The sequence below is a fragment of the Gymnoscopelus braueri genome, assembly GCF_963280865.1.
Source record: "Gymnoscopelus braueri genome assembly, chromosome: 6".
Classification (NCBI taxonomy): Eukaryota; Metazoa; Chordata; class Actinopteri; order Myctophiformes; family Myctophidae; genus Gymnoscopelus; species Gymnoscopelus braueri.
This window is the reverse complement of record NC_137607.1, coordinates 27,265,119-27,284,950: the sequence shown is the minus strand read 5'-3', so window position 1 is coordinate 27,284,950 and position 19,832 is coordinate 27,265,119. Positions and strand designations below refer to the sequence as shown.

The window sequence follows — 19,832 nt, the reverse complement described above, 5'->3', positions numbered from 1 at the left end:
CGTAAAAGCACAATATTTGCCTCTGAGATGCAGTGGAGTAGAAGTCAAAGTACCGACAATTGGAAATACTCCAGTAAAGTAAAAAAAACAAACAAAAAAAAACCCCTCAAAATTGTAATTAAATACAGTACTTAAGTAAATGTACTTAGTTACTTTCCACCACTGTTGGTTTATCACCTTGACAGTGACACAGAGAGCCTGTGTGCGTGGGGGGTTTCTCACTCAGTCAGAGCAGACGGACCTGTTCTCATGATGCAAGTCATTGCAACCTCTGCTGCAAGTGCTGCTGCCCTCACGCTTTCCCTGGAGATACAGTATCAGATCAGGGCATGCTGCTCTCGCTCTAAATGCCAACATGTGTCACTTCCTGGTATTTTTAGTCATTCTTAAGTCATTCAGTATTGCTTGTTATTGCACTCCATTGCATCTAGATTAGACTAGAGTTGACCCCTGTGTTATAAGTAAAACATGATGGAGGATAGAGCACCTGTTTTAGGGCTGTGTGTGTGCAGTGGTGGAAAAAGTACTCACATTTTGTTACTTAAGTAAAAGTATCAATACAGCAATGTAGAAATACTCTGTTACAAGTAAGTACTTGAAGAAAAGTACAAAAGTATTGGTTTCAAGATGTACTTAAAGTACCAAAAGTAGAAGGTACTCATTATGCAGAATATCCCATTTCACACGTTTTCAAATGTATAAATTGTCTAAAAATATTTTGAAAATAGCAGATCTACGACTACAAGCTCAGGGCTATTTTCAAATGGCCGAAATGTATGAAGGGCTGAAGTGGTTCATGTATGTTTTGTAATAATAATCTAAATCTACAAAGTAACTAGTAACTAAAGTTTTCAAATAATTGTAGTGGAATAAAAGCACAATATTTGCCTTTGAGATGTAGTGGAGTAGAAGTAAAAGTACTGAAAATTGGAAATACTCCAGTAAAGTAAAAATACCTCAAAATTGTACTTAAGTATAGTACTTGAGTAAATGTACTTAGTTACACCACTGCACTTCCCCGGTATTTTTAGTCATTCAGTATTACTTGTTATTGCACTCCATTGCATCTAGACTAGAGTTGACCCTATATGTTATAAGTTAAACATGATAGAGCACCTGTTTAGGGCTGTGTGTGACTGTGTGCATAATATAGCAATGCCGTGCCCTGCGCTTGATAGGACATAGATAGCACCAGACAACGGTACAACACACCTGTTTTGGTATTAGGCAAACCTCGTAAGGCAGGGGTCTTAAACGTTTTTAGGCTAAGGACCCCCTAGCTGAGAGAGATGAAGCAGGGACCCCCTCTATATTGTATAAAATTGTGTTTCAGGTTAAAAAAATGTTTTGCTTGGTCTGCTCTTTTTCGCCTCTACACCTATAGAGGTAGGTACCTCTTTGCCAAAAAATAGCCAATCTACAAGCTCACAACGCCTTGCACTGCCAGGCCTTGTGAGCTTGTAGATCTGGTATTTTTGGATAAAGTTCTCCTCAAAAGGGATGCATGCAAGTGGTTAGTGTGAAAAAGAAAATCATGTCACACAAAGATTTGGCGGCCCCCCTGTAGTAACTCTGAGGACCCCCTAGGGGTCCCGGACCCCCTGTTGAAGAGACACGATGAAATAAAATGTTTATTATTATTTATTTACGTTAGTTTTCTAATATAAATGATTACTTAAAGAGCTAATCATAATAATGTTTCAATAGCTTATTAGACTGTTTTTTGTTGTTTAATAAACTGGGTGTTTCAAATAATTCTGAATTATATACGTGAATCACCCACTTTATTAAACAACAAACAAAAAAGTAGTCTAATAAACTTTCTGGAACATCATGGAACATTTTGTGTATAGGCCTCGCCTATGTGTATTGTTTTTTTTAGTTTTTTTGTATCTTCCTTTTATGTTCCCTGTGCTACCTCCATTTTATTGCGCTGCTTTTGTACATAAATGTTTATATTGTCCTTTTATGAATAAAACAAAAATGACGCAACAGCAATGTGCTGGTTGTCGCCTACCATGTTTCGCTTTAGGGGACATATATATATTCGCTTTAGGGGACATATTATATTTCCTCCGAGGTGGAAAGTCTGGTGACGCGAGGCTAGGGACATATAGGCTACGTCAGCATACACAGAATCAAAAATCTTTCACACAAGTACGCGTTTGCCTCCCTCTAGTGGAGGGTTTTGTGACTGACTGTCTTGAAACTGCTGGGGGGAAATGAATTAGGCCTACGACTTGTTGAAATGAAAGTTTACAATGCCACCTGATGCAAATTATTGCCTTTTTCTAAAGTATACTGTCTGTACCTCAAGTTCAAAATCACCAAAAATGCTTTTCCTAAGATATTTTACCCCAAGGACATGAGTCATCATGACAAAGTTATCTGTTGGTACCCGATGGCCATGCATCAATTTCCTCCACAGATCAGTGAGAAAATCCACGTTCATATCCTGTAAAAAACTAACAAAAAACAAACAAAACAAAATTGTATATACATATATATATATGTACATATACCAGCTCAGTGGAATTGTGCTTAAAGTGTCCGCCCTGAGACTGGGAGGCCCTGACTGGGTCATACCAAAGACTCTAATAATGGGACCCAGTGCCTCCCTGCTTGGCACTCAGCATCAAGGGTCGGATTGGGGTAAGTCACTGCGACATACTAGCGTCATGTCCAGGGGGTGTCCTTGTACATCAAGCTGCCTCACGCTAAGGAAACAGGAGATAGGCTCCTGCCCTATGGGCCTCAGGGCTTGGCAAGGCTTACTTATATATATATATGCATATGACAACTGGGCACCAAAACCATTTGGGCACCTGGACGAGTGGGCACTTAGGCGTGGAGATAACTGGGCACCTGGATAGGTGGGCACCGGGATAACTGGGCACTAGGACGAGTGGGCACTAGGAACACGTGGGCACCTGGACGAGTGGGCACTTATGGGTGGAGATAACTGAGCACCTGGAATTTCAAGTTCAAGAACATGACTGAATCATGTTCTTGCTAAACTGAATGTATCACAGAAGGCGTAGTTTTGACAACTTCCTGCACATAATTGGGTCAATCACAAATAATGCATCACCTGAGTGTTTGACTTTAGTGGATAAATAGGTCGACTGCCAAGCTTAACCTTTGTAGTTTGACATTAGTCGGATGGTAGGCCTAGATGCCGTTAATTTATTGTGTATGTTTTATTGCTTTTTTAATTATCAGAATATCTGTGAATATGTAGGAATATTATGTAGTAATAATATATTATGTAGTAATAACACAACACAACATTTCAAAATCCTATTTAATGGTCCCAATGGTCCGTAGCCTATAGTCTTAACTGCTATTTTAAAAAACAATCTAAATTAGAGTTTTTTTTTTAACTTCCATAAATAAAGCTATGAAAATGTATTCCAAAGTGCTAATTTAATTGTGCGACATACAGTAGCAGTATTTCCCCACAACCCCACCCCTACTGCTTGATTTTTAGCTTAAAGGACCACTTTCCAACCTATCTTCATGTAACTCAAGATTTCTGTCTATTCGGTCTGTGTCTCAGAGGAAGGGTGTGACTGTGGGCAGTTCGGAAACCTGCCTACCAGTGACATCATCGGTTGGCAGGTTTTGAAATAATTATTGAGTAATAATAATTTGTAATAAACTAGAACTATCCACCTTTTTCCAACACATTTTGCTGCCTAGTTAGTATATCTCAGGGTAGAAGACAGGGTTAAGCAATAAAAAATGGGATTGGCTTTCAAGATAGTCAATGTGACTTTGCCCTCAATGCCCTCAATACCCGCATATCTGACGAAATACCTAAAATAAACACCCACAGCCACAATACTAGAGGGAGCGACAACAACGATCTGGTAACACCCACCTATAAAACAAACATGGGTAAATTCTCCTTCTACAGCACTGCCACCCAAGTGTGGAATGCCCTGACACCATCCCTTAAAAAATGTGGATCACTGGCTTCCTTTAAAACAGGCCTGAAAATCTATCTTTCAGGAGGCCAAAGGGGGAGGTAAATTATCACTTCTCCTTAAAAAGGTGTCCACGCCTCACATCTACATCTTTTACATACATCTTTTACGCCACTACACCTCAATTATTATACCTGTACTCTGTTACAATTATTTGAAAACTTTAGTTACTCGTTACTTTGTAGATTTTGATTATTATTACAGAACATAATATTAACCACTTCAGCCCAATATACATTTCGGCCATTTGAAAATAGCCGATTTACAAGCTCACAATGCCTTGCAATGCGATGCATCGTGAGCTTGTAGATCTGCTATTTTCAAAAGATGTTTTTGAAAACTTGTGAAATGTTGAATTCTTACTTGAAACAGAGCATTTCTACATTGCAGTACTGACACTTTTTACTTAAGTAAAACATGTGAGTAGTTTTTCCACCAGACCACCACATCCACCACTGAAGAAAGAAATGTGTCCCCTGAGGTGTACTGTGTTCCGTATTGGTAATGACGTAGTAGAGAATGCGACACGTGGGACTTCTCGCTAGGGTTGCCATGTCCGCTTATTATAAGCGACTTTGGGCTTGTTTCTCTGTAAAGTTGCTAGTAATTATTGGTTAGTTGCGGGTTGCGTTTTTTTGGGGCTCGTTTCTAGTGTAGTTGCTTATTTGGGCTTGTTTCCTAATGTTGTTTAAAACCACTGTTTCTCAAACATTTTCAAGTCAAGGACCCCCACATTATGTATTTGTCTGCAGACCCCCAATCTGAAAATGTTTTATGCCAGGGATCGACCCCCGTACAAGATTTGTGTAGTTAAAATGTTTCCAAAAATAAATATATATATATTTTTAAATAGCAAATCTACAAGCTATACGAGCTTGTTAGTTTTGGGCTTGTTTTCATAGACCTGGTTGCTTGTTTCTCTCGCGAAACCTGGCCACTCTGCGCTCTCGCGACAGCTTCCATCTCCGACCAATCCAACATGGCGCCGTAGGGACGTTGTTATTATTCCGTTGCTTGTACAAAGGCTCTCAATGTACCGTTTCCAGCCAACTGCGAACGTACACTAACCCGAACACTGGCAGGCGGCTATGGTAGAATCATCCGGAGATAATGCTGAGGTCCACCGGGTTCTTCCGAGGGATTGACTGCCCGTTTTTCAAGGAATACGGCGACGACAAAGAAGGCGACAAACATGGGTGTAAGAGACCGTACTGTCACTTCAGACACAGCAGCCAACACAGACGGACGTCCCTCGGTGCCACCAAGCAGAGAGATCTTCAGTCCAAACACAAGGGTACTTTGGCATTTTGATCCTCCCAGGCAGTGGGTTTTCAACCCTTTTCATACCGAGGTCCATTGTTTATTCGGCATTTTTGAGCCACGGAACCACGGTTTGGTGAGATGTAGCCTCTCAGACCCAAGACTTAGAATATTTTGTTCGTCGTTGGATGAGATTTTGTCCATTATAATATTCCATGCTGTGTTGATGTTGTTGGTACCATAGGAGAGATAACAGGCAACACGTTGATCAAATAACAATGCTTTGATTAAGTAATGCAGATGTTTTACAATAAACATCTGACCCTTACGGGTCCATTTGGTTTCATGTTACGCTCTCAAGAGTTAAAGATCCATTTGGTCTTAAGTTAAAGGTCCAGTGGTCCATTTGGTTACCAACTCTCCATCATTTAGCTGGGGACCACCTGGAACCCTCAAACTCAAGGACCACTGGTTGAGAACCACTGCCTACAGGGCTTACGTTGGTGTAGTTAACATTGTTTTGAATGCTGTGTAAATGTAACCAAATGGAACCCCTTAGGTGTCAATGTACATTTTGTACATTCTCAGAGTTACAACAATTAACAGTGAGGATGTTACTGTGTGACTGTGTTAGCCTTGGAAATCTTGGGTAACTGAACGGAATATCGAGGACCTGTGACTGTGCGATCTGTGCGTTCTGAGTGTTCAACATTGGGATCTTTTGTTAAAGTGTCATGTGATGTATGTTTTGTGATCACAGAACAAGGGTATGACCCATACAACCCAGAGGTCACACGGCACGAAGAGCAGCAGAATGGAGACTCATCTGCCTCAGGGGACTTCAACGGTGCTTTGGAGCTGGTCAAGCAGCAAATTGAGGCGGTCCGCACTCAGGTGGAACGTGAGAAGAGGAAGCTCTCACAGATCGGGGATGATGAGTATGAGCCGAGCTCCTCCACCAGTTTGCCTGCGCCGGTGGAAACTGTTAAAAAAAGAGCCAGTCCGGCAGCAGTGACATCGCACTTGGCCTATGACCCTGGGAGTTATCAAATGTCCACAGTGGACTATAATCCAACCCCTGGCTGCAGCAAGTACACCTTGGATTCAGACAGTCTGGGCAACCATGCTAACTCTATGGAATATGTCCCCACCAATGTCAAAAAGTCTGCTCCGCAGACGCTCCCCTCTCCTCACGCGCCTAAATACTCCAATCACAAATCCTCCTCTAAGTCTAAATACACCCTGGACAACTCCAAACCATCCACAGACATGGAGTATGACCCCCTCTCCAACTACTCTTCCACAATTGCTGGGAAGATTAAGAGGGATGAAACTGCACGGGCTGCTAAGGTAGGGGTGGGCAAAGCGCATAAACTGTCAGGGTCAGGGCGATTATCAACAGATGAAGAGTACATCCCGACGGTTAAGAAGCCTCGGCAGCAGAAGGATGAGAGTGCTCAGGCTGCTAAGGTAGAGGTGAGCAAAGCGCATAAAGTGTCAGGGTCGGGACGGTTATCAACAGATGATGAGTACGTGCCGACGACGGTTAAGAAGCCTCGGCAGCAGAAGGATGAGAGTGCTCAGGCTGCTAAGGTAGAGGTGAGCAAAGCGCATAAAGTGTCAGGGTCGGGACGGTTATCAACAGATGACGAGTACGTGCCGACGACGGTTAAGAAGCCTCGGCAGCAGAGGGAAGAGAGTGCTCAGGCTGCTAAGATAGATGTGGGAAAAGCGCATAAAGTGTCGGGGTCGGGACGGTTATCAACAGATGACGAGTACGTGCCGACGCCGGTGAAGAAGCCTCGGCAGCAGAAGGATGAGAGTCCTCAGGCTGCTAAGATAGATGTGGGAAAAGCGCATAAAGTGTCGGGGTCAGGACGGCTATCAACAGATGACGAGTACGTGCCGACGACGGTGAAGAAGCCTCGGCAGCAGAGGGAGGAGAGTGCACAGGCTGCTAAGATAGAGGTGGGCAAATCTGTTAAACTGTCAGGGTCCAGCCGATTATCAACAGATGATGAGTACGTGCCGACGGCAAAGAAGCCTCTGCAGCAGAATATGGACAAGCAAAAGTACACCTTTTCTGACTCAGAGGAGGAGAGCTCCGGGACAGAATATCGACCCATTTCGCTTAGCAGCCTCCAACGAAAGAAAGGCAATGGTGGTTCAGTTGAAGATGCTGTTGGGGCAGGGAGGAAGGAGGTGAGGGAAGGAGCTCTGAGCATGCTGACACAGAGGAGTAAGGAGGAGTCCAGAGAGCAGGGAGGGGTGGCAGAAGAGTGGGACAGCTGGGATGATAGCCTGCAAAAAGATAAAGAGAAGAATGAGAATGAGAAGGAGGTCTCAAAATCTATCCACAAGAAAAGCAGCAAGTGTGAGAAGGCGCAGAAAGTCGAAAAGGACTTGGGTAAGACATCTAGCAGTAGTCACAGCGGTAACCATGGAAACATCAGCAACAGTAAAGACAAAGTGTCGACAAAAAAGCCAGGCTGCGAGTCTTTGAAGAAAGACGGCAACAGTCAGGGAAAGAAAGATGACGGGAAAAGCAAGGTCAAATCGAACGATAAAGTTCTGATGGAAGGCAGGGAACAGAAGAGAAACGACGGCAAGGTAAAAATAACAGAAAGGGTCAAAGGCGACTTGGGCAAGAGAGAGAAGGACACGGAAAATGGAGGAGGGGAAAGCAAGAAACCCAAGTCATTGGACAAGGAAAAGGAACGCAGCAGGCAGAAGGACCACCATCACAAGAACGGTAAACTGGACAGCAGCAGGAGGGAACAGGACACCAAGAAAAGCAGTAAGAGTGTTTCCAGCAGCAGCAGTAAGAGCATGTCCAACAGCAGTAGCAGGAACGTTAAAGGAAGCTCTCTGAGCATTAAAGACAAGGTAAAGAAGAGCAGCAGCTCCTCTGACGGGAACCTTTCCGTCAAGAAGAAGCGGCGAGTGGAAAGTCTGAGCCATGCTGACCTTTTCGGCGACGAGAGCCCGGACGAGATGGAGCCCGCGGATGAGGATGACGACGACGACGACGACGACAAGGAAGTCGCGGCAAGGACATTGGACAGCACTTTAAAGAGGGGAGGAGGTCTGAACAAGAGAAAAGCCTCAGAGATTACGGTCTCCTCCTCTGAGGACGAGGGCGACTGTGGCGCGGAAGAGGACATCGACTACGGAGAAGTGGACTTCTCAAGCCTCCAGGCGGATGTGGACTTTGACTCGGATCCCATGGAGGAGTGCCTGCGGATCTTCAACGAGTCCAAGGACGTGAAGAATCAGGACAAGGGGAGACAAGCCAAACAGGTAGGCCTATTGCTGCACCCGTCCTCTTTTCTTTAACCCAACAAAACTGTCAGTGTGCAGTAGATATCACTCTGTCTGTTTTTCAACTACTGTGTTTTATCCACCTTCTGTAAGTGTGCCATCCTCATGCCAGTTTTAACCGCCCAGATTCTCATGAAGGTATTAAATGATTATGTCTTAGAATGACAATTGTTGGTGTTTGGAATCATGTCAGTGTGTTGTTCTGTCATCTCAGCCCTCTAGAGATTCAGAAGATGAGGAAGGCGTTGAGAGCACTTTAACCACTCTCGTCCCTGGTCAGAAGAAGAGGGTCTCCCATTTTGGAAATGTGAGTTTGACATCTTAACATCATCCTGGATTAGAATATATAAAAGTGGCCATACTATTCCTCCTTCATTAAAGAGCAGTTAATGTAAGGTGCATATTGTGAGATTTGTGCTGTTAAATGCAGAACTCAGTCAGAATAAGCGATATACTGAAGTCTTGGAAAGCAAAGAAAAGATAGTATTATGAGAGAGTATCATCCACACTCCTCCTTATTGGACAGCAGGTGGTTTTATCTACAGTGTTTCTCACAGTATAAAATACAGGGGAGGCAGTCAAACTTACGTCTTACGACCTTCACAACACTACTTTCCCTTTACCTAGACACCCTATGACCTTCATAACAACACTATGTTCCTAGTGCACAGAAACTTAGACAGACATGCAAGGTGTCAAAGAACATATATTAAGATATGATTAGCATAGAATCACATAAATAGGGCTATGTAGGTCTTACAACAGTAATTATCCTGTCGCTCGTGTGGTTATTTGTTCTGGAGTAGATATCCTAAGAGTGTAATGGTTTCTGTCTCGTCAGACTGAGGCAACCCCCAAGGTGCGACCGTACAAGAGACCCTCAGCCCAGGAAATGTGCTACCAGCGGATGCAGATAGCCCAGCAGCAGGCTGCCCAGCTCGCTGCCGCTGTCAAGAGTGCCTCAGCCTCCCTGAGCCCCAGCCCTGGCTGCTCTGGAGAGAGAAAGAGAATAGCACACCGTCCTGCTAACCCACTGTCTGGGTCCTCTACCAAATATGGTATGAAAACACCATCTCAAACTTCTATTTCCTACTCAAGTTGAGGTTTCACCTTTAATTTGAGTCAAATAATTTTTCACTTGTACTTTACTTTGTATGCTTCCTCCAACTAATGTTAATGCCCAGCCATCCCAAAACCTTCCCTTACTAGTACAGTCATCATGTTGATTGATGTAAGAAGTTTGTGTGTGTTTAACTCTGTTCTGCAGATGCCAAGCCGGCTTCCAGTCGAGTGTTAACCCCTAGCACGAACCTCACGGCACATCTGTCTCTCAAGACCCACACCTTCACTGGTATCATGTCCAAGACCTCCACCACCATTGCTCAGAAGAGGGTAGCACACACACCCACCATGAAGGTACCGTGTCTCATCACTCACACACGTGCCATCATACCTGCCTTATTAGTTACTTATCCTTTTCTTTTGTTCATCATTGGAAGTTACATAAGACTCCAGGCTTTTTGGATAAATGTGTCATCTTCATTACCAATGGTCATTTGAGTTTTCATGCTTTTGGCTTCTGCTACTGATATTCATTATTCTTGCGTTGCATTTGGTATGCACAGGGCTGTATTTGTCTAGCCTTGATAATAGGCAACTAACTAACATTTATGCTTTAAGATATAAATAAACAACCTTTTATAAATGTTATAAATTCTCTTTCTCTTTCTTACCACATCCCAGAGCTCTTCAATGAAGCGTCCTATCATCCCTACTGAGTTTGGGGCCAAGGTACCGACCAACGTCCGCCAGCGCTACCTGAACACCTTCATTGATGAATGTGTCAAGTTCTGCCCGTCAGAGGATGCTGCCTTTCAGACGGTATGGAGGAACACCACTCTGCGGCCCCTTTCGTAAAGTGTGACACGATTGCAATGGCATAATTACAGGTGGTCCTTTGGGAAATGTTTAAAATTAATAGAAAAAAATACGTATTGTTAAATCTTTCAACAATATGTTTAAATAATATAAGCCAGTCAAATTTAAGAAAGATTTTTTAAATAATAGGCGTAGTTTTCGAAAAAGGCTTGAAATGAAATGATGATTGTTGGGGCCTTGACATACTTAGTTCCACACAGTTTAGTTTATTTGAAAAGTCATAACACAAATTATAAGAATTCAAGGATATGACACAATAAAGTCTGGGACTTATTTCCATTGTGGTCCTCATACACATAACAAATATGTCTCATAACATGACAGACATGAACAATGAATGATGTACAATAAATAAACAAATTATTTCAGACACGACAAAATACATTTACACTATTCTAAAACCCACTGCCCTTTCTATCCTTACTAAAGCCCTGCACCTACTCTGGAGTCTGACTCTGGAACCTTCTCCAGAGTGTTGTGCACTGAAAATAGAATAGCTGATCTACAAGCTTACAAGCTGTTGTGCTTTAAGATCATTAATTGAATTAAGAAATTTAGCAGACTGTTTTTAAAGTAAGCACTTCCATGGAAAACGCGAATGCTACCGTGACAGGGGTTCATCTGTTGTTTCAGGCTCTGGATGAGGAGAAGATTGTGTACGACCGCAGCAACAGCAAGAACATCTACCTCAACATAGCCGTCAACACTCTGAAGAAGCTTCGCGGCAAGAGCAACTTCTCTCCCTCACCTGCGCATAGTATGTCAGCTCAGTTTTCATTCATTCAACAATAAATCAAGGCACTGCACAGTACAGAGTCAATATGTACATGTCGGCTGTATGTCATGCCGTGTGAGTACACCTACACGCATGTTTGTGTACCAAATGTATGTAATTAGCACAAGCTAAGCAAAACATCAAAGTAAGTATTGTGTCGTGTACAAAGTATGTGTGCAGGACTCGTACATGTCACAACATTTTTATTATGTGCGGTCATGTCCTTCTCCTTTTTAGAGGCCCCAGCATACCCAGGCAACAGGAAGGCTCTGTCCCATGAGGAAGTGCTTGGGGGCCGTATGGCTGCTAAAACCAGTTTCACCATCAACAGGATGGGCAGACAGCAGGAGGAGAAACTTACTGGTGAGGAGCAGGGATGTGTAGGGCTTCCTTTGGCCATGGTCACAAATGGCCGCTAGCACCCCTAATATAAACAAGGGTGTGAATTTGATTGTTGATACTTGATACAGTGATTGAATTCACTTCTGCAGGGGTTTCTTACACTTGCTGTTTTTTTTTCTCTGTTGTTCATTGTGCCCTTTCTGCGCTGGTTCCAGGTGACGTTCACGTTACAATCTAACTTAACCCACTTAAACCATGTATGCTTAGTTGACCGGGGCTCCTATTGATTTGCTTTTGTCTTTTCATGAAAATAGCTGATTTACAAGCTCACAACGTGTTCCGGAGCGTTGAGACACATTGGAAGCTTGTACATCTGTTATTTTCCCAGAAATTAAAATCAACAAGACAGACAGTCAGCCAGCAGTATAGTACAGTATATAGCACTATATTGCATGTAGGTTAGTGGTACTTATCACTGAAGCTCTAGCTTGTTTATTGTTTTTCAGCGATGAGGAGGCAGAGGGCTGTATTAATGAAACAATTCAGTATCCTATCCTTGTGACCAAGCCCAGAGGAAGAGTTGTTCTTATTTTGTTTACTGCAAACTGTGAGGCCCTGTGTCCTGCAGCCACCAGTGCTTCACACTTTACTTGGTTTTGCATCATATAAATAAGGTCAACATGGTGGACTGACGGCTAGAGGGACTCTCCCAACTACAGGAACAATGGATCAATTCCTGCAGCAGTGTTTCCTGTCATAGCATACTTTGGCCTGGCACTTAACTCCCAACTTTTCATGTGAATCTGATTAGTGGCCAATTTACTCCACATAGGACAAGAGAAGTATTGCCACATAACATTCCTCCATGTATTTCTGTATACTCCGCGTTATAATAGAGGTATTGAGGAAGTGTTTTGATTTGCTCGCTTTGTGCAGAGTTGGTGTTGTACAGGAAACTGAACGATTACCTGATGACAGAGGAGCAGCTCCAGGAGCACGGCTACCCGAGATCAAACCCAGATACAGCCGGGCAGGCTGTGATCCACAACCTACCGGAGAAAAAGACCCCTGCAGACCGTGAGTGACCATGTTTACCCAGCAGTGTTCATATCCTATATTAAAATTGGCTAATGGGAGGGTGGGTGGACCACGAACACATCACTCTGACTTAATAATCGTATTCTATTAATAATCGTTTATGACTAAAGCTATCCATATTCATCCATGTTGTAGATTTAAGGTTATTTTGTCTAATTCTTTCCCCTCTACATTATGATATGCATCCAGCATTCACCAAAATATGCTGTCGATGTGGGGCAGAATACAGGATCAACGCTAATGGCAACTGTGTGCGCAAGGAGGAGTGCAATCATCACTGGGGACGCCTACGGAGACACAAAGGTACGCTTGTCCATGTTGATGCCAAATACTTATCACGTTAATGTATTTGTGTACGGCAGGAGTGGGCAACTTTGATGATGGAGAGGGCCACTATATTTCCACACTCACTCCAGAGGGCCACATTGCATATACTGTTGGGCCATTCAATGTCACACAAAAGTTGCAAAAATAGCCGATCTACAAGCTGAAAACGTTTTGAGCTTGTAGATCTGCTATTTTTGCTATTTTTGAATTTGAAGCCTGTTTTTTTTTGGTTCTTTTTTAATTGGAATCCTGAAATGTATCATTTTTATTTAATTTCAAATGCATTTAGTTATGTTAACTTTTTGAACTTAAATACAAATACATTGGACGTAAAAAAAGACAATAGAAATGTAATACTAGTCATTGAGCTACTAATACAGGCTGAAGTAATTAAAGCGGGTCATGTTTGCATGCGTGGAATTGTAACAGCTGAAATCAATAATATATCACTATTCCGATATTAACCTGGGGGCCGCATTAAAGGGGAAATCCACCCATTTTCAATATTTAACTATGTCATTAATATAGCATAAAGGAGTTGTGTGGAAATAAGAAAAAAATTAAAAAAAAATTAACATTGCAAAAAAAATTAACATTGCAAAAAAATTAACATTGCAAATTACACTGTGATGACTCATCATGGTGTAATTTGCAATGTTAATTTTTTTGCAATGTTAAATTTTTTTGCAATGTTAATTTTTTTTTTAATTTTTTCTTATTTCCACACAACTCCTTTATGCTATATTAATGACATAGTTAAATATTGAAAATGGGTGGATTTCCCCTTTAAGTGGAGGAGGGGGCCGCATGTGGCCCCCAGGCCGCCAGTTGCCCATGTATGGTATACAGTAATCACATCTGAATGGTCTCTACTCTGTCTCTCTTAAAGGGATATTTCACTTTCAAAATAACTTTGGGTCATTTTATTGTCTACTGAGGCTTTTGTGAGCCCCCCAGATCGTTTTTAAGTTGCTTGATTCAGTATTTAGACATTTGATATTCATTTTATCAGACACGCCCCCTTCCCATTATAACTTCAAACTCAATTTATAACATGTTAGATTCATCAAAAACATCCGTCCTTGGTTCTGGTGACTCACCCTGCCCTCCTAATACGCGAGGGGGCCGTGTTTTTTCTATTACTTTTTTCATTTATTTTTGAAAATGAAAAAAATTAAATACAATAAAAAAAAGTAATAAAATAAATGAAAAAAGTTATCGAAATAACACGGCCCCCTCACGTATTAGGAGAGCAGGGTGAGTCAGCAGAACCAAGGACGGGTGTTTTTGATGAATCTAACAGGTTAAAAATTGAGTTTGAAGTTATAATGGGTTTGTATAGGAAGGGGGCGTGTCTGATAAAATTATTATCAAATATCTAAATACTAAATCAAGCAACTTAAAAACGATCTGGGGGGGCTCACAAAAGCTTGAGTAGACGATAAAATGACCCAATGTTTTTTTGAAAGTGAAATATCCCTTTAACTACTGTTGTGCTGTTTCATCTCTCTTTATCTTGCTCTCTCTGTGTGTCTACCAGGGTCTACAGGTTGGGAGACGAACTACAGTTGCTGCTCTGGGTTGGTAGGCGCTCTAGGTTGCCAGGTGGCCAAGGTAACAACTCTTAATATATATTATCAATATCATTCTTTGTTGTCTATTAAGAAATCAGTCACGTGAATGAATATTGATACTTTTGATCAGTTTTGTTTGAGATTATTTGGGATTGCCTGGTATTGTTTCTGTTTAGTCAAGTGGATTGTTAGAAATGCAGATCTGTTGTGTAACAGTGGTAGTAATACTCCTTTTACACTATTGCCATTGGGGCTAACTATATCCTTTTTATATGTTAAAAGGGTCACATACTTTAAAGGATAAAACCTGCACCCCGAACTATGGTTCAGACTTTTTTTAAAACAAGAAACACAACGTTTCGAATTTCGATCATGTTCGATCTTCGGCAGGTACATTGAACCACTAGGGGGCAATATATTGCCATTGTCTTTCACTGTCCAACATTGGCAAGAGTAGATGGTATACTCCAGAGGGAGATGTTCCTATTTTTCTGACTATTATTTCTCTTTGAAGGAGACACCGATTTCTCATTTCTAAGGATTTCCTTTCTTATTAGCTGTCCTTTCATTTGGTGCAGACTAAGTCTAGTGTGTGATTTGTAACTTTTTGCGTTTCCACATTCCACAGCAACATATGCAGGACGGGCGTAAAGAGTCATTGGATGGCTACGTGACGACGTTCAGTAAACAGCTGCCTGCAGACGGTAACGGAGGCGTGTACGCTCTGGACTGTGAGATGGTGAGGGACAGGTGTCCTCAAACTACAAACATACACATTTCCATCTCAGAAAATGTCCACAGTTAAAACATTTATTTAAAAATAAACTGCCTATAATAGATGGAGACACTCCCTCTGCCGACATTTGAACCTCCTCTATTCACTGTTTTGTGAAACAGTGCTATACGAAGTCGGGACTGGACCTGACGAGGGTGACGGTCATCAATTCTGAGCTCAAAGTAATCTACGACACATTTGTGAAACCTGACAGCCAAGTTGTCGACTACAACACACGGTGAGACTTCACTCTTATTAGTTTTCTGCAACTTGATATGGTAGCATTTGTGCTTGGCTGGGCAGCTCTAAGCACCACCTCATACGCAGATTACACACACACACACACACACACACACACACACACACACACACACACACACACACACACACACACACACACACACACACACACACACACACAGGTGGTAGCTTTGGCTTACAAACCCATGTCACTCATCACTTGTCCTTTCTCTCACAGTCATTCACTGTGTACTGTCTCACAGATAGAATTTCCCCCCAAAACAACTAGGAAAAGAGGTGAAAATCCATGTGTAAATAAGCGTGAAACTCCCCCCAACTTCTCTGATGAAGGCCTACCAAAACTACACTTTAATCACTGACATTTTGATCTTTTCAATCTGCTTCAGAACCGACACCGTTTGGATGAAGATCAAAACAGTTAAAACGTTGCGAGTTTTACAGAACAGTGTGTGAAAGTTTTTCGATATTTTGTTAATGTAAGATTATTAAATCACTATTTTGTTTTTTTAATGGAGAGTGTATCACGCTTGTTTGCACATGGATCATAAGTCAGAATGCCTTCAAATAACCACAGTCCTAGACACTGTTCCAAACACACTACGTCTTTATCTACTGCGCAGGTTTTCAGGAGTAACGGAGGAGGACTTGGAGAGTGCCACCATCACGATAAGAGATGTTCAGGCAGTCCTACTCAGTATGTTCAGCGCAGAGTCCATCCTTGTAGGACACAGTCTGGAGAGCGACCTTCTTGCTCTTAAGGTATTCTCACTCAGTAGATCTCAACGTGCAACCCAAATCCTTCCATGGGTGTGTGTGATGATGACGACTGGTGCTTTGTTACTGTAGAATCTAGATCATTCAGGAAAGAAAATTACTAATAAGATAAACCATGAATTAATGATGTGAAGTTGTCCAAAGAAATTACAATTAACATGCTTTGGCCACAAATTCCACCTTTTCTGTACATGTCAGCATCTGGACATTCAAAGTACTAGAGGGGATTTTTTGTTGTTGCTCAATATAGATAGAATTCCAATAGAATCATAGTCATCACAATGTACACTCCTGCTCCTAAACTACAGATGTACTGTACCAAAGTATTATACTAAACTACAGGTATGGGCCTTATTCTTGTAGCCCCACAAATGATAAGAGTCTGTAAATGTAAATTTTAGTCTGGTGTCCAAAGTGCCAGATAACATTTCTACTATGTTGATCATGGGCTGAAACCTTTTAAACCTCTCTTCTTCCTGCCATGCTATTCCAGCTTATCCACAGTATGGTAGTGGACACAGCTATCGTGTTTCCTCACCGCCTTGGCTTGCCCTACAAGCGTGCCTTGAGGAACCTCATGGCTGAGCACCTCAAGCGGATCATCCAGGACAGTGGTAAGCAGCTCAAGCAAAAGATGATGTTTCTTGGGAAATCTTTGTGTCAATACTGGAATACCTTTTTACTGTGTGGCTCTGCACTCTAGCCATCTATAAATGGGTCGGTCTGTGTACGTGGCCACGCCATTCCCATGTGGATCCCAAGATCGCTTTACAATTAGGCTTACAATCCAACATTGAGGAACCGGAATCGGTTTCATCTCACTTTGAACCGTTTCCGGAACCGGTTTTATCACACTGTCAGAGCTGGTATGTGGACTTCACGTCTGCTATACAATTACAATACCGCTGGTTCTCAAACGTTTTAATTTCAAGGACCACCATAACTCTGAGACCAGTCCATTTGGTTCCATTTGTACCCTTTCAGAGTTAAGGACTTCTAAGGGTCCATTTGGAACCTGCTATAGGAATCGGACCGTTAAGAGGGAATCTTTAAGGAACCGGAATCGTTAAAATCCCAACCCTATTTACAATGTGCATTACATTCACCCATCCACACACACATGTTCACGCCGATGGGCAGAGGAAACCATGCAAGGCACCAACCTGTTTATCGAGAGCAGTTGGGTCCTGTGCAAGGACACTTAGACATTAACCCAGGCGGAGCCGGGGTTCAGAAACGGGAACCTTCGCTTCGCAAGCGGTCGCTCTACCTCCTTAGCCACTGCTTATTAATCAGCATGTAACCCTCAATTTCTATTATTGTAGCTAGCTATAAATGTGTACTGTGGAATAGAAAGTCTGGGGGGGGACCCTAAACGAACCCTAAACGAACCCTAAATGCAGTTTATACAGATTGTGTCATGCCACTCATTTGAGACTGATTTCAATAAAGGTTGATTTAGTATCTTGTGTGCGTTTCCAGTGGAGGGCCACGACTCCAGCGAGGACGCCGCAGCCTGCTTGGAGCTCATGGTTTGGAAGCTCAAGGAGGATGCAAAGGTCAAGAGATGACCTCTGACCCACCTCTCTTCTCCACTCATTATAAACTTCCTGCTTTCATGTGGAGCTGACGCCACTCTCGTAGACTGCGGAGCGCTGCCCGATGGCCTCGATGGGCCACTGGGTCCAGGACTGGAGCTTCATCATGGTGTTAACTCATTGTCAAGAAAGACAGAGGGTGGGAAGGGCGGATAAAGGAGCAATGGTTTTAGCCCATTAAGCCTGAGTTATACTTAGTTGTGTGCGGGGGTCGCGCACCAAAAACAATGCGTTGCGCAACGTCTGCGCAAAGTTAAATAAAACTCTGGTTTTAGAGTTTCTACCAGGGACAAAGCGTACTCTGATTGGTGGTGTTGAAAGGTGCTACCTGTACCTATTCGTCAAGAGCACTGCAGTGCAAGCCCCTTTCTCTACAGAGCATCTGAGGCAAACCATGTTATCATTTTTTTCATTTCGGTTCAACACTGTAAAATCCTGAGTGTTCAAGTTTCAAAGTTCACTCAGGATTTTTTCCAGTGCGACATATGTTACCTTATTTCTGTGTTCTTCTGTCAATTGTTTTTCCTTCTGGTTGAGTCTGGTCTTTTTCTTTTAAGGTCTCGTCAAGGATTCACAAATAAAACCTTTCTATAGAAGTGCTAGAGTATGTAAAAATGCCAGGGCATTGTCTGTTGAATCATGGCGATTAATATGCTATTGCTGCCGAGCCTTATGCTCAGCCCAACTTGCACTATAGAAAGGCCCTTGTGTTGTTAGAGGGCCAATGTCTTCGAGTACCTCATCTGTGTAACAATGCATACTCCTGTAGTCACAAGTTGACTTGTTCTAGAGTAAACGATTGCATTAATATCATAGAGGCTTTGGAACACAGAACGTTGCTACCTAAATGCACTTGTTTATTTTCCACCCTTTTTTTTTGTATACTCACATCAGGTTTAATGTGGTTCATATCAAGGTCATTTTCTTGGCTTTCAAAATATGAGTAATTCTATAATACTTGATCAAATGGCCCCCTTCCCCCAGGCAGGGGACATTTTAATGTCTCTGCTACACCAGTTTGGTATATTTGATAGAATATATTCCTCTGTATTCAATAGTACAAAACGATGATATTGAATATATCCAGTAGTCTCTTTGTGCCCCGTGCACTGCATGAAAGAAGAAATCTTAGGGATTGTAATAATAGCACAGAAAGAACATATAGTCCTTCACGACGTCACAGACCTTGGTTCAGTATTGATCTAGAGATCCATTAATTGCAGTTATAATTTAGAGTATACACAAGCTAACGTGCCATTTTATGTTGAGAGTAAGATGGAAGATACTGTACATGGAGCGCTGTAAATATGCTGTAAGTAGTTTCTTTTTGTATTCGTTCATTTTTTGGGGTTTATCTTTTTCTATTAAAATGACTAGTGAAAATGAGATGCTGTCCTTGTCACTGCACCTTAACCCATTAAGACCTGGAACTGTGTCATTTTTAGATTGGAGCTAAAAAGCATTATTTTACACTTTGGGCTATTCAAAAATAGCAGATCTACAAGCTCATAGCGCGGCACCGAGTGCCGCGCTACGAGCTTGTAGATCTGCTATTTTTGAAAAATCGTGAAAATGTGTGCAAATCTTTGAATATATATATTTTTTTAAAGCGAACATTTTAAACTCAAATCGTTGCTTCTGGGGGTCCCTGGAACAAAATATTTTGATGGGGGTCTGCGGCCAAATACATATAATTTTGTGGGTCCTTGACATGAAAAAGATTGATATAGAAACATGTTTTTCAGAATACTGTTGAGATTTAGGAGACATGTAGAATCGGCTTCAGGTCTCAATGTTAAC

The 19,832-nt window shown here is 42.1% G+C and overlaps 1 protein-coding gene across 1 annotated transcript; it reads left to right on the top strand.

Annotated features, from left to right (window-relative positions):
- The first annotated feature begins 4,969 nt into the window (after positions 1 to 4,969).
- On the top strand, positions 4,970 to 19,409 carry rexo1 (REX1, RNA exonuclease 1 homolog). The gene is made up of 16 exons (XM_080431038.1): positions 4,970 to 5,283; positions 6,010 to 8,549; positions 8,785 to 8,877; positions 9,412 to 9,628; positions 9,838 to 9,986; positions 10,314 to 10,451; positions 11,142 to 11,265; positions 11,521 to 11,646; positions 12,562 to 12,702; positions 12,913 to 13,026; positions 14,591 to 14,664; positions 15,253 to 15,363; positions 15,522 to 15,637; positions 16,281 to 16,419; positions 16,928 to 17,048; positions 17,917 to 19,409. The coding sequence occupies exons 1-16, from the start codon at positions 5,100 to 5,102 to the stop codon at positions 18,003 to 18,005; spliced, it is 4,476 nt and encodes a 1,491-aa protein (XP_080287164.1). The 5' UTR covers positions 4,970 to 5,099; the 3' UTR covers positions 18,006 to 19,409.
- The last annotated feature ends 423 nt before the right edge of the window (positions 19,410 to 19,832 follow it).

What these genes read in the sequence shown, in the direction of transcription:
- rexo1 (XM_080431038.1), top strand. Translation starts at nt 5,100, where the DNA reads ATGCTGAGGTCCACCGGGTTCTTCCGAGGGATTGACTGCCCGTTTTTC. An exon ending in TCTTCAGTCCAAACACAAGG is followed by an intron (nt 5,284 to 6,009) that starts GTACTTTGGCAT and finishes TTGTGATCACAG; the next exon opens with AACAAGGGTATGACCCATAC. An exon ending in GCAGGAGGAGAAACTTACTG is followed by an intron (nt 11,647 to 12,561) that starts GTGAGGAGCAGG and finishes CGCTTTGTGCAG; the next exon opens with AGTTGGTGTTGTACAGGAAA.